The sequence below is a fragment of the Cnephaeus nilssonii genome (genome assembly GCF_951640355.1).
Source record: "Cnephaeus nilssonii genome assembly, chromosome: 15".
In the NCBI taxonomy this organism is placed as follows: domain Eukaryota; kingdom Metazoa; phylum Chordata; class Mammalia; order Chiroptera; family Vespertilionidae; genus Cnephaeus; species Cnephaeus nilssonii.
In genome coordinates this window covers 53325044-53338037 of record NC_137086.1, presented here as the reverse complement: position 1 = coordinate 53338037, position 12994 = coordinate 53325044, and the positions used below count along the sequence as shown (strand labels likewise).

Genomic DNA, 12994 nt, shown 5'->3' with positions numbered 1-12994 from the left:
ATTTCATGAATGAATAAAGCATGATAAGAGGGGGAAAAAGTAGAAGAAAAAAAAAAACACAGCAGGATAGGCTCTCTATAGTCACTACATGGCCCTTTTCTCCAAACCACAGCTGTCACTCTCTGGCCCAAATTGCTAGTGGTGTGTCCTGTCACTGGTTTTGCTATGGAGGACGTCAACAAATAGTGGAAAGGATGAAGAGACTTCAGTTAAATACCAAAAATTGTGATCCCTCCAGCCTCAGTGGTAAAAGCAGTTTAGGACAGTTCCTCTCTGCCTTGAACTCATGGCTGAGGATGTCACGTGACAATAAACTGTTTTGAAAGTATACTTGCAAATTAAATAAAATTCTACCAAGAACTCAAAACACTAGTGGATAATGAGGAAGAGAAAGCGGCTGGGAAGCAGTAGCGGATGGTTGCTGAAAGCACACTCTAGAGCAAGCACGTCAAACTCGTGATCCACGGGCCGCATGCCTCGTTTATTTGGCCCATGTTAGCCTTTGAGTTTGACATGCTTGCTCTAGAGCCTACTGCTGGTGAACGGTTCATCTCCACCACTTGTTAGCTGTTCTTTGGGCCAGTTACTTAACCATCGGTAATCACTCGTGGACTACTATGGGGACGATGTAACTCTTCGACCACTTCGGGGAATATGTGGCCCAAAGGTAAGTGCTTAACACATGTTAGCTAGTATTATGGACACAGTCGTGGGCTTGGGCCCAGCAGGGCAGTGAAGAGTGGTGGCAGATGAGATGGGTCCGGGGTCCTGAATATCTGGAACTCTGGGAAACTCAATCTTGCCAGCCCCAAACTCTGGGTGGGGCAGCAGACACAGAACCTCAGGGCTTCCAAGCTGTATAACTTCAACAAAATACAGAATACTCAACCATGGATGGTAAAAAACAAACAAAAAACCCCCCTTCGCCCTGGATGGTGTGCTCAATGGTTAGGGCATCAGCCTATGCACCAAAGGGTTACAGGTTCAATTCCCAGTCAAGGGCACATATCTAGGTTGCAAATTGGTGTGTCTCTTGCACATCTATGTCTCTCTCCCTTTCTCCCTCCCTTCCACTCTCTCTAAAAATCATTGGAAAACATATCCTCTGGTGAGGATTAACAAAAAAACAAAAAAAAAAACCCACAAAAATACAGTGTGGGGCAAAAGTAGGTTTATAATTGTAAGTATGAAAAACAAAGTTTATACTTGTATTATTATTTATCAACTAGAAGCCTGGTGCATGGATTCATGCACCAGTGGGGCCCCTCGGCCAGGCCTGCAGGGATCAGACCAAAACCAGCTCTCCGACATCCCCTGAGGGGTCCCGGATTGCAAGAGGGTGCACACAGGCCAGGCCAAGGGCTTCTAGTCCTCTCTAATAAAATGGTAATATGCAAATTAACCATCATTCCGCTACATAAGCCACACCCACCAGCCAATCAGGGCGAGTATGCAAATTAACCCCAATCCAAGATGGCTACAGCCACAGAGAGCAAGGTTTCCCAGGTAACAGAGCAAGCCAAGCTTTCCATAGCCGTTGCAGGCCTAAGCCTCCACTCAAGCTACAAAGTTTCAATTATAGAAGGTAAACAAATTCAAACAAATGGCGGCAGAATGGAGCTTGAGAGAGCAGGCCAGGGTTGCCGGCAGCAACAGGGGAAGCAAAGCTTTCCACACACCCTGGCCGGGCTCACCCGCTTAAGGCAACAAAGTTTCAATTGTAGAAGGTGAATTAACTGCCACAGAAATGGCTGCCGCCCTAGAAATGGCTGCCGCCCCAGGCTACAAAGTTTCAATTGTAGAAGGAAAATAAATTCCAGATACCAGGGCCTCCCCTTGGGTTGCCAGGAGGCGTGGCCGGCCTGCAAACCACCACAGGCCCCTCGCTCAGGCTGCCCCACACCCCAAGGGAACCCCCACCCTTATCTGTGACACCCTTCAGGGCAAACCAGCTGCCCCCCCCCCATGCACCAGGCCTCTATCCTATCTAATAAAAGAGTAATATACAGATTGATCATCACTGCAACACACAATATAGCTGCCCCCATGTGGACACAAGATGGCCACTACAAGATGGCCAGCAAGAGAGGGCAGTTGGGAGGCACCCGGCCTGCAAGGGAGGGCAGTTGAGAGGGACCAGGCTTGCAAGGGAGGGCAGTTGGAGGTGATCAACCCTGCAGGAGAGGGCAGTTAGGGGTAACCAGGCCGGCAGAGGAGGGAAGTTGTGGGCAAACAGGCTCGCAGGGGAGCAGTTAAGCATCAACCAGGCTGGCAGCAGAGTGGTTAGGGGGTGATCAGGCTGGCAGGCAGAAGCGGTTAGGGGCAATCAGGAAGGCAGGCAGGCAAGCAGTTGGGAGCCAGCAGTCCTGGATTGTGAGAGGGATGTCCGACTGCCCGTTTAGGCCCGATCCCACCAGGATGGGGCCTAAACGGGCAGTTGGACATCCCTCCAGGAGTCCCAGATTGGAGAGGGTACAGGCTGGGCTGAGGGACAACCCCCCGCCGTGCACGAATTTCGTGCACCGGGCTTCTAGTATGCATATAAGATCTTTGGTTAATCTCTTCCCGCCCTCCTCCCTCGGAGCATCATCAGTTTGTTCCATGTTTCCATGCCTGTGTTTTCCGCTCTTGTATTGAATGCCTGCCCCCTGGTGGCCAGTGTGCATGCTGGTGGCTTAGGCCAGTGGCAAACTCATTAGTCAACAGAGCCAAATATCAACAGTACAAAGATTGAAATTTCTTTTGAGAGCCAAATTTTTAAAACTTAAACTATATAGGTAGGTACATTGTTATTAACTTAATTAGGGTACTCCTAAGCTGGCCTTTGCTAAAAACTCAAGGGGCCAAAGAGCCGCATGTGGCTCGAGAGCCGCAGTTTGCCAACCACTGGCGTAGGCCTTTATATATATAGAGGCCAGGTGCACGAAATTCATGCATGGGTAGGGTCCTTAGGCCTGGCCCACAATCAGGGACGGCTGGGGCCTCCCTTCCTTGGCTTCCTTGGCTTCCTTGGTGGTCAGCGCACATCATAGTGAGCAATCGAACTCCTGGTTGTCTGGTCGAACTCACTAGGGGGCAATTTGCATATTAGGTGCTTATATATATATAGATTATTTATTATTTTCTATACAAACAACTGTAAACCTGCTTTTGCCCACCCAGTAATGTAGGAAAGAACCATGTAAAGCAGATAAAATAGGATGCTTTTTCAAAGCCCTTTTGCATATACTGTCTTATTTCATTATCATAATATCCTTTTGAGGATAAAGGTTTTAATATTTCTACTGTAGACAGAGAGATTATATGATTTGCCCAAAGGCACATAGTCACTAGCAGGGCTAGTGGGGCTAGATTATAACTCAGATCTTGTGACTCCTCCAGTGTTGATTCTAATTTTCCTTGAATAATGATAAATCTGCAAAATTCTGTAGGACAAGTAGTGAGACATTCAAATGATGAAAAGCAGATCCATGGGTAGCTGACTTGGGCCCCACCCAGGCTCCAAGGGCTCTGAAGAGGACTTACCACCTGGCGCCCATCCATTAGCGTCTGCTGTCAGGGCTCGGAGGAGGCTGTGGTTCTTCAACTCCGAGATCTGCAGGGCAGTGATCTTTAGTGTAAGGGTAGATCGATGTCCCCCCAACCACACAAACATGCCCCATCCATTGTACTGACTATCCTTGAAACTTTAGGCCAGAAGGATCTAGTCTACCTTGATGGGTTGATTAAAGCCAATCTTAAAGAGAGGCACCTGGAAAACTCCAACTCTGATGTAGAAGTTGAGTGATGTGGGGACGTGTATGCCTTCCATGCATAGTAAACAATCAAAATCCACACAACTCAATGGGGCTGTGGTGTGCCTTTGGTATTCCCGTTGCACTTTATATTTTGCTTCACTAGAGCAATTATCTTACTAGACCGAGGTTGTTTTTTGCTTGTTTGTGCCCCACACCCCTTCTCCTCAGTGTGAGCTCCTGAAGGGCAGGGTCATGGGTCCCTGGCACCACCTAATGGCATGCAACAAAAACTTGTATTGGCGGGAGGTACTAAAGTGTGATCAATATGTACAGGAATTCCTCTGAAAGCCAGAAGAGCACTGCTGTCCTTGTCGTTTGGTGGAGAGTTCCCAGCAGACACACTTTTGACCTGAAAGACAAACCAGAGTCACTCTCCCAGGCACATGTCAGCCCCAAAGATGACAGCTTAAATGTCACACCTTTTCCCAGTACCACCCCCCCTCCACACACACACACACACACACACACACAAATGGATGAACTCCTAAGAAGTTAACTACAAGAAATACTATAAGGGAAAGCTTCTGTTTAACCAGTGATGGGCAACCTTTTGAGCTTGGTGTGTCAAACTTCGCCAAAAAACTGAGCATAACTCGGGTAGTGTGTCACTTTGAGGAAAAAACATTATTTCGCAAATGTTTCATCCTCGGCATGCGGCCGCCTCAGCGGCCACGTGTCATCAGAAATGGCTACACGTGTCAGTGCTGACACGCGTGTCATAGGTTCGCCATCACTGGTTTAATCTAATGTTAAGAAAACCTGCAAAAAGCTGAGTTAATGTTATCTCAGAAATCTTACACAGATTTCCTGGCTCTGTTTAAAGCTCTCTGAGTAAGCGAAGTTCAGTGAGGCAGTTCCCTCACTTTTGGCCGTTCCGCTCAGCCAAACCTTTCCCCTATAAGAGCTTAAAAAAACAAACCTGACAAACTTTTTGCAACTCATACCACCCATATAGCACTAATTTACCTAATACGTTAAAAATTAGTTCTAAAAATAACCCAAACCAGTAGAAAAACAGGCATAGATATGGCTATTTTACACAAAAAGAAACACAAATAGTTCTTAAACATATGAAAAGATGCTCTATCTTACTCAGGATAAGAGAAATGTAAAATAAAACTACTCTGAAATAATATTTTTCACTTAGTGTATTATCAAACACCAAATACTGGAGAGTAAATTGTTACCACTTCTATAGCTTGACAATACCTGACAAAATTATACATGCTTTGTACATTCTGGACCTGCAATTGCATTCTAGGATTCATCTAACAGATATACTCATCCATATGCAAAATAAAATGCTTATGGTGTCATTCATTGTAGCACTGTTTATAATAGTAAAAGGGTAAAAAAAGTAAATGTTCACTAATGAACTAATTAAACAAATTAAAGCATATTCACTCAATGAGAGCCTATTATACACATAAAGAAGAATAAGAAAGTGCTTTATGGACAATATGGGACAATCTTCACAACATATTAAGTGAAAAAGCAAAGGGCAGATTATACACTGTTTTACTATTTATATTTAAAAATAATACATAATCACATTTGCTTGTCTGCAGAGACTATTTCCAGAAGTGGTAAGTTTGCCTCCAACAGAAAAACTGATGGCCAGGGGACAAGGGTAGAAGGCAATTTAAAATATATATATATTTTTATTGATTTCAGAGAGGAAGGGAGAGGGAGAAAGAGAAACATCAGCCCTAGCCGGTTTGGCTCAGTGGATAGAGCGTCGGCCTGCGGACTGAAGGGTCCCAGGTTCGATTTCGGTCAAGGGTATGTACCTTGGTTGCAGGCACATCCCCAGTAGGAAGTGTGCAGGAGGCAGCTGATTGATGTTTCTCTCTCATCGATGTTTCTAACTCTCTCTCCCTCTCCCTTCCTCTCTGTAAAAAATCAATAAAATATATTTTTAAAATAATAATAATAATAATAAAAGAGATAGAAACATCAATGAGAGAATCATTGATCGGCCGCCTCCTCCACGCTCCCTACTGGGAATCAAGCCCACAACCTGGGCATGTGCCCTTGACCAGAATCGAACCCAGGACCCTTCAGTTCACAGGCTGATGTTCTATCCACTGAGCCAAACCAACTAGGGTGGCAATTTTTTGCTGTTGTTGTTAATCCTTACCCAAGGATAATTTTCCATTGATTTTTTGAGAGTGGAAAGGAGGGGGAGAGACAGAGAGAAACATCGATGTGAGAAAGACACATCAATTAGTTGCCTCCCACGTATGCGCCCTGACCAGGGCCAGGGATCAAGCCACAACCGGTATGTGCCCTTGACTGGACTTGAACCCAGGACCCTTCAGTCCGCAGGCTGACACTCTATCCACTGAGCCAAATCAGCTAGGGCTAGAAGGCAATTTTTTCATAGCATACATATTCTCTGTACGTTTTGAATTCTGAATTATGTGAATGCATTATTTTCTGTAGAATAAAAAATAATCAAAGGAAAGTAATTAATAAAGGAATCATTGCTGAAGTCAAAGCCCTATAATCCTAGATTATCCCATTACTCTAATCCCTCCTACATATTTTTGCTAATACTCCTTAAAATCAGCTTTGATTTTTTTTTATCCCTGGGAGATGAGAATGGATCCCCTAACACAGCACAACTGAGCCAACTCCTCCAAAACTGGCCTCATGATGCCTAAGTACTAGTATTTCCCACTTCAATCCAATGAACACACTATTGCAATTACTCTCACTTCTATTTCTGGGGTCATGTGATTTTCCTCTGGAATACACACCTACCTCCAACTTCTCCGTGTCCTCTGTTCCCTTCAAAACCAGTTCTGTCTCCTAAAGGTGGCCCACCTTACCAACTGGGGCTACAATGGTATCTCACTTACCTTAAGCCCTAAAGCCTTTCTATACATACCACAGGTTTCTCTGCCAAGGCCTATCTCCCCAATCAGAATCTGCTGCTTTGAGCGTAAGGACCTTCTCTTACTAGCATACTTCTTTTATATTTCCCATACTCATTCACATAGTACTAGGCACAAAATACGTTATCAAAAATACTTGATGATTCACCATGCTAAACAACTCCCTGCAGGGGTCTGTGTACTCAGGATTCATCTTATCCTTCCTTTCCCTCTCCAGTTCAGTCCCCTCCAGTGTCCAAAGACTTCCCTTTGGAAATACAGCTCACCTGTCTTAATTCAGTGAAGGCAACCCCCAAAGCAAAAAGGCTTTGTCCTAGTTCCTACCACTAAATCCCAGAGGCTTCACTTAGGAATACATTTTTTGGTCAGAGCACATACAAGAATCAACCAATGAATGCATCAATAAGTGGAACAAGAAATCAATCTCAATCTCTTTCTCCATTCCTCTAAGAAGAAAACATTTCCAGGCAAGGTAGTGGGAAAGATAAGACTTGCACAGAGATAGGTCACACTGAACCAAGAGTCTGAGGATAATCAGGCTGAATCAATCAAATACAAATCAATGAAATACAAATGTCTAGAAAGATTCCTCACTGAAATTCTCATTCTATCAAGCAAACCCAAACTCAAATCCCACAACCCACTAAGAAAATAAACTCTCAGGAAAGGCAACTGACGCAGAGGTGAATAGAAGCTTCTTCTAATAGAACAAAGAGAACTATAATGAGGGTTTTTCCTAAACATAAAGTTCCACATTCTCTTGATATATGCTTTTATTACTGTTAATGATATACCCCACACCAAAACCTTCCCCCCAAAACAGAAGTGCTTGCTTACCTGTCCATCTCTTAATTCTTCCTCATTATGGAAAGAGCAAGATTTTTCATTCATGACTCAGAATCATTTGTTCAAGTGAGCTTTGTCCGTGGGCTCAGAAAGGAGTTTATTAAGGTCTGCGATTAGAAGCTATGGGGAGAGCCAGAAATCCAACTGCTCCACCTTTGCCTTCCTTTTTGGCAGTCATTCAGACTTAGAGCAAGAAAACAGTCCCTATGTGCCATCACCAGGGTGTGGGTTTCTGTGAGTACTGAAAGGAGTCCCTGAGGTCTTCGAAGCCTCGGCCCTGTAAAAAAAAAAAAAAAAAATTTAAAGAAAACTGGTTTCATCATTCAGTTATGCTTCTGTTGAGAAAAACTGACTTTAAAAAAATCTGATGTTAATTTGTTCTTTTTAAAATGTTAAAATATTTTTTTTATTTTTTAAATAGTTTTTTTTTTTTAATTTCAGAGAGGGAGATAGAAACATCAATGATGAGAAAAATATCATTGCTTGCTGCCTCCTGCATGCCCCACACTGGGGATCGAGCCCACAACTCAGGTGTGTGCTGTGATCGGAAATCAAACCGACACCTCCTGATTCATAGGTCCACGCTCAACCACTGAGCCTTGCCAGCTGGGCTATAAACTTATTCTTAATAACCTGCCTTAGTCAAATGCCTGCCTCTTACTACCCATACCACTGGATGGAAAGAAGGGGACCCTGCAGGAGTCTAAGGCTGGGTTCTCAGGATCCAGAAGGGAGCAGCACCACTGTAAGTGGTGGGTTCTGTTTCTGACAGTGCAGTTAATGGGATCCAGGGAAGTTTATCAAAGAGGTGAGGCTAATGGGTGGCATCTTGAGGGGTGGTCTTAGCTGAAGTGCTCAGGCGTGGGTCTAGGGGCTTATAAGATCTGGTTCCTATGATGGTAGAAACTTAAAATGCAACACAATGTTGGCCGCCTTCAGTTGTCACCAATATTGCACATGTTGCAGCTGCTTGGTCAGTTTGGCTAACTCACTCTTTCATTCTACATCCATCTTTGGAAGAGGGCTGGAGAGGCCCATACTTCCATCACAGGGGAGCGGGACCCATGGATACATCACAACAAAAAGCCAGGTCAGCCCTGGCGGGTGTGGCTCAGCTGATTGAGCATCATCCCACGCACCAAGAAGTTGCCAGTTCGATTCCCAGTTAAGGCACATGCCCGGGGTTGCTGGCTTGATCCCCAGTAGTGGGCATGCAGGAGGCAGCCAATGGGTGTTTCTCTCTCTCTCCCTCTCTAAAATAAATAAAAACATACTTTAAAAAAAGCACGCCTGCCTTTGATTCAAGCTTCATATCATCTTCCTCCTTCATTATTAAAAAAAAAAAAGCAAAAAGCCAGATCATAATGGACAGATGGCCCCCACACAACTGACCGTCATACTTCACAGACTCGAGTGTCTAAGGAAGGAGGGCCTCATCTCTAGGTCAGCCTCACTGTGGGAATATAATTTGGATTCCCTAAGAACCGGCTGCCAGTAGCAAACAGGACTCTTCATTGGGGTAGGACACCGATTCCTACCCAAGGAGCAGGAATACCTCCTGGCTCTTGGGCTGTGCATCTGGCTCATTGTACTTTAGAGGAGAGGGTAGTGCCCCTGACTCATGGCACCTCGGGAACTAGCTCCCTCTCACTATGTCCTCTGGGGCCTCAGCATCCGCTTCCCTTTTCCCCCTCCTCCTTGACCTCCATGACAGCGTCTGACAAAACACTCATACACGGGCCAGCCTGGGGAAGGTGAGAGGCAGGTAAGGTAACAGCAATCTCAGGAAGGCCCTTCTGTTACCGAGCATGACATGAGCCCAGCAGAGCAGAAGCGTGAGCAGCTTTACACGCCTGCTAGGGCCGGGGTTCTGGCTGGAGCACTGCTGGGGGCTTCAACAGGGACAGTTACTATCTTATCAGAGAAAGAGAGGAGCAAACTGTCACACGCACAAGAGCTCTTAGTTCTTAGGTCACTCCCACCTCTATTAGGCAAGTTCCTCAGAGTTGGACCCGAGGAAACGGCCTTCCTTTTAAATAAATAAATTATATATATAATGTATTGATTTCAGAGAGGAAGAGAGATAGAAACATCAAGGATGAGAATTATTGATCGCTGCCTCCTGCACACCCCACACTGGGGATCAAGCCCGCAATCCGCATGTGCCCAACGGTGACCTCCTGGTTCATAAATCGACGCTCAACCACTGAGTCACGGCCGCCAGGCAAGATGGATCCTTTTTAAATGAAGAATTTATGGTGCATCCGCTTTAGAGAAGGGGCTTCCTTAGGGTTTGACTTTCTCACTGCTTGCTGGAGCTTAAACTCCCTGAATAGGTATTTAATTTAGAAACGGGGTCCACGCCTTAAATACAAATGCGCACACAGGTATGGCAGCTCTCTGGTCCTTTCGTCGGGCTCATCGCTGGACGCCCTCGTCCCTCCCCGTCCCCGGGCGGCCCCCACGGGGGGAGGTGCCACGGGACCAGCCGGAGGCCCGGGGCGCCCGCAGGCCCCGCCCACGGCAACGCCATTCCCTGGGGGCGCCGCGGCCAAAACCCTGGGCCAGTTTGGGGAGCCGGGGGGCCAGGCGCTGGCCGGCTGCGAGGCGCAGATCCCGAGAGAGACCTCCCTCCAGCAAGGCAGCCAGCCGCGGCCGGGCTGGGAGCGGGTTCCGCACGGACACGCTCTCTCCGGTGGGGAAATGGAGCAAAGCGACTTGCCTCAGGTCCTCGGCCGAGCGCGGGCCGGAACCCAAGTCTCCGGCGTCCCAGTCGGGGTTCTCTCTCAGTCCTGCGCCTCTCAGCCTCGCCTCGCCCCGGGACCATCACCGGCACCCCACATGCCCTCCTGAAGGCCCCCGGGCTGGCCCGGCGCGCTCCCAAAGCCTCCCCACCGCCGCCGCCGCCGGCCTCCTCCGCGCAGGCGCCCACCCGCCCCGCGCTGGCGGGGGAGGAGCGCGCCGCCCGCGGGCGTGGAGTCCGAGCGCTGCCTCCCGACCGTACGGAGGGCCGGGAGGGCCAACCTGCGCGGGAGTCGGGGCTTCTGGCCAAAAACACCGGGCTGCTCCACGGGCCAACCTCCGCCTCCCGCTGGGCGGGACAACCTGCAGGGTGGGATCTCCGCCACAAATCTGGGCGCCGGCGGCGCGAGCCAGCCCTCAGACAGGCGCCATGTGGCTCCCCCTGGTGCTGCTGGCCGTGCTGCTGCTGGCCGTGCTCCGCCAAGTTTACTTGGGGCTGTTCTCAGGCAGCTCCCCGAACCCTTTCTCCGAGGACGTCAAACGGCCCCCCGCGCCCCTGGTGACGGACAAGGAGGCCCGGAAGAAGGTTCTGAAACAAGGTCAGTGGAAGGGACCTTGGGGTCTGAGGCTGCGCTGATTGGCGCTTTCTTTCTGGCGGGGCGAGCGGCTGCCAGACCTCTGGGCCTCAGTTTCTCCCCATGCAAAGTGCTGGGAAGGCTTGATGCACGTGGAGGCTCCCCGCTTTAGTGTCCGCCGCCAACCAGAGCCCACGGACGCGCGCACTGTCCTCTGTGTGCCAAGGTCTTGGCAATGTCAAGTCCAGACTCTGTCTCCCCTCCCAAAGGCAAACTGTATCCAGCTTTATTAAAGATGCTTTTCATAAATAATTACTGTATTTCAAGGCAGGACATGGGTAGACAATCCTTAACAGTATACAACAACTTTCAAACTCCCCTCGTCAATGGACTACCAAAATCAGAAAGCCACTATAAAACCCAATGAAGTTTTCATCTGATGCTCAGAACAAGCAAAGTTTAGAGTGAGGGCTGACATTTCACATTAAGCATGTTGTTTAACAGCTTTTCACAAACCAATCCTCACTTTCAGGAAATGAAAGGAAAAGGGCAGATTTGTAGATCCACAGTCTAACGTGCTTTTTGGGGTCATGTCCCAAGAGGTGTCTGGACTTAAGGGAGTCAGGTCTATGCTTAAAATGGAGAGAGAGAAAAGGAATTAAAATGATTTTTAGTTTTGCCACACCACAATGTGTGCCAAGGTGGCTAATGTGTGTTAACATCAAGTGATCCCTCCTCTCACCAACTGAGCTACCCAGCCAGGGCAGGAATTAGTAAATGAGCCAGGGTTGCAGGTTCGATCCCTGGTCAGGACACATATAAGAATCCTCCTATATAATAAAAGGTTAATATGCTAATTAGACCAGATGTCCTTCCGGACATCCTTCCGGACCAAGCCGGTGAGGGAGGGATCCAGACAGCTGCTGCAGCTGCGAAGGCCTACTCTTGAAGGAATTTCGTGCATCGGGCCTCTAGTGCATAAATAAGTAGAACAACAAATTGATCTCTCTCACACACACTCCCCCCTCCCCTTTCACATAAATTTTAAAAAAATTTACTGATTCCTACTGTCTTTGAAAGTAGGGAAAATCCCCATGTACATAGCAACTTCGGTTAAATCAGTTCAGATCAAACCAAATCACTTTGCTGGTCCTGAGCATTTCCCAGGTAAAATGTATGTGATATTCTACTAAGGAGTCTCTGCCAAACTGCTCTAGACTTCTAGCATTGGGCAAGCTAGAGAGGTCTTCCTTGGTTTCCATATCTCTGCTCCCCTTCCTGAGAAGCCCACCCCCCTCCTCCTCCCTCTGCTGCAGCTTTCTCAGCCAGCCGGGTGCCAGAGAAGCTGGACGCGGTGGTGATTGGCAGTGGCATTGGGGGCCTGGCTGCAGCCGCGATTCTGGCCAAAGCTGGCAAGCGAGTTCTGGTGCTGGAACAGCATACCAAGGCGGGAGGCTGCTGTCATACCTTTGGAAAGGATGGCCTCGAATTTGACACAGGTAAGGTTTATGTGGAAAAGGGTTGGGCACATGCTCTGTCTTCAGGAGGCTTGGAGCATCATGGGATGATAGCTTTTCTGTTGTTTTGGAGGCTCTGTTTTCTCTCTGGGCACCTCTTTCCTTGTCTGACAGCTACACCCATTGAGCTGAAATGGCAGGGATCTGGTGGTTTCTGCTCTAACTCCTCCCTACAGCAAGGGTGGGTAGACTCCTCTGGGTGTGGATTCAGCCAAGCAGGACAACCTCTCTCACCTTGCTTCCTGGGTCCGGGGCTCAATCCCCTTATCCCTAAGACACCTTGTTTGTCTGTCTCCCCACAGGAATCCATTATATTGGGAGGATGCAGGAAGGCAGCTTTGGCCGTTTTATCTTGGACCAGATCACTGAGGGGCAGCTGGACTGGGCTGCCCTGTCCTCTCCCTTTGACGTCATGGTACTAGAAGGGCCCAGTGGTCGAAAGGAGTTCCCCATGTACAGCGGGGAGAAAGCCTACATCCAGGGTCTCAAGGAGAAGTTTCCCCAGGAAGAAGCTGCCATTGACAAGTATATAAAGCTGGTTAAGGTAACATGGACATGCGAAGGATCCTCTTGTGTATTCCTGACAAGGCTGACCTTCATTTGTGGAGTCACTGTGG

General features: G+C 47.8%; 2 protein-coding genes across 4 annotated transcripts in view; one reads left to right on the top strand and one right to left on the bottom strand.

The window, feature by feature from the left end:
- Positions 1–10405, bottom strand: part of ELMOD3 (ELMO domain containing 3) — a 27167-nt gene extending 16762 nt beyond the window's left edge. The window contains exons 1-4 of one of the 2 annotated variants that reach the window (XM_079792540.1): positions 10266–10405; positions 7535–7820; positions 4069–4146; positions 3526–3595 (exon numbers count right to left, since the gene is read on the bottom strand). In XM_079792540.1, the coding sequence (XP_079648666.1) occupies positions 3526–3595; positions 4069–4146; positions 7535–7588 (202 nt within the window). In that variant the 5' untranslated portion in view covers positions 7589–7820; positions 10266–10405. Of the gene's footprint in view, positions 1–3525; positions 3596–4068; positions 4147–7534; positions 7821–10261 lie in introns of both variants that reach the window. The other variant, XM_079792539.1, reaches the window with a different exon arrangement.
- The window catches only part of RETSAT (retinol saturase), a 15852-nt gene continuing 12557 nt past the window's right edge, over positions 9700–12994 (top strand). The window contains exons 1-3 of one of the 2 annotated variants that reach the window (XM_079792536.1): positions 9700–10884; positions 12177–12359; positions 12680–12921. In XM_079792536.1, the coding sequence (XP_079648662.1) occupies positions 9933–10884; positions 12177–12359; positions 12680–12921 (1377 nt within the window). In that variant the 5' untranslated portion in view covers positions 9700–9932. The remainder of the gene's footprint in view (positions 10885–12176; positions 12360–12679; positions 12922–12994) is intronic. The other variant, XM_079792535.1, reaches the window with a different exon arrangement.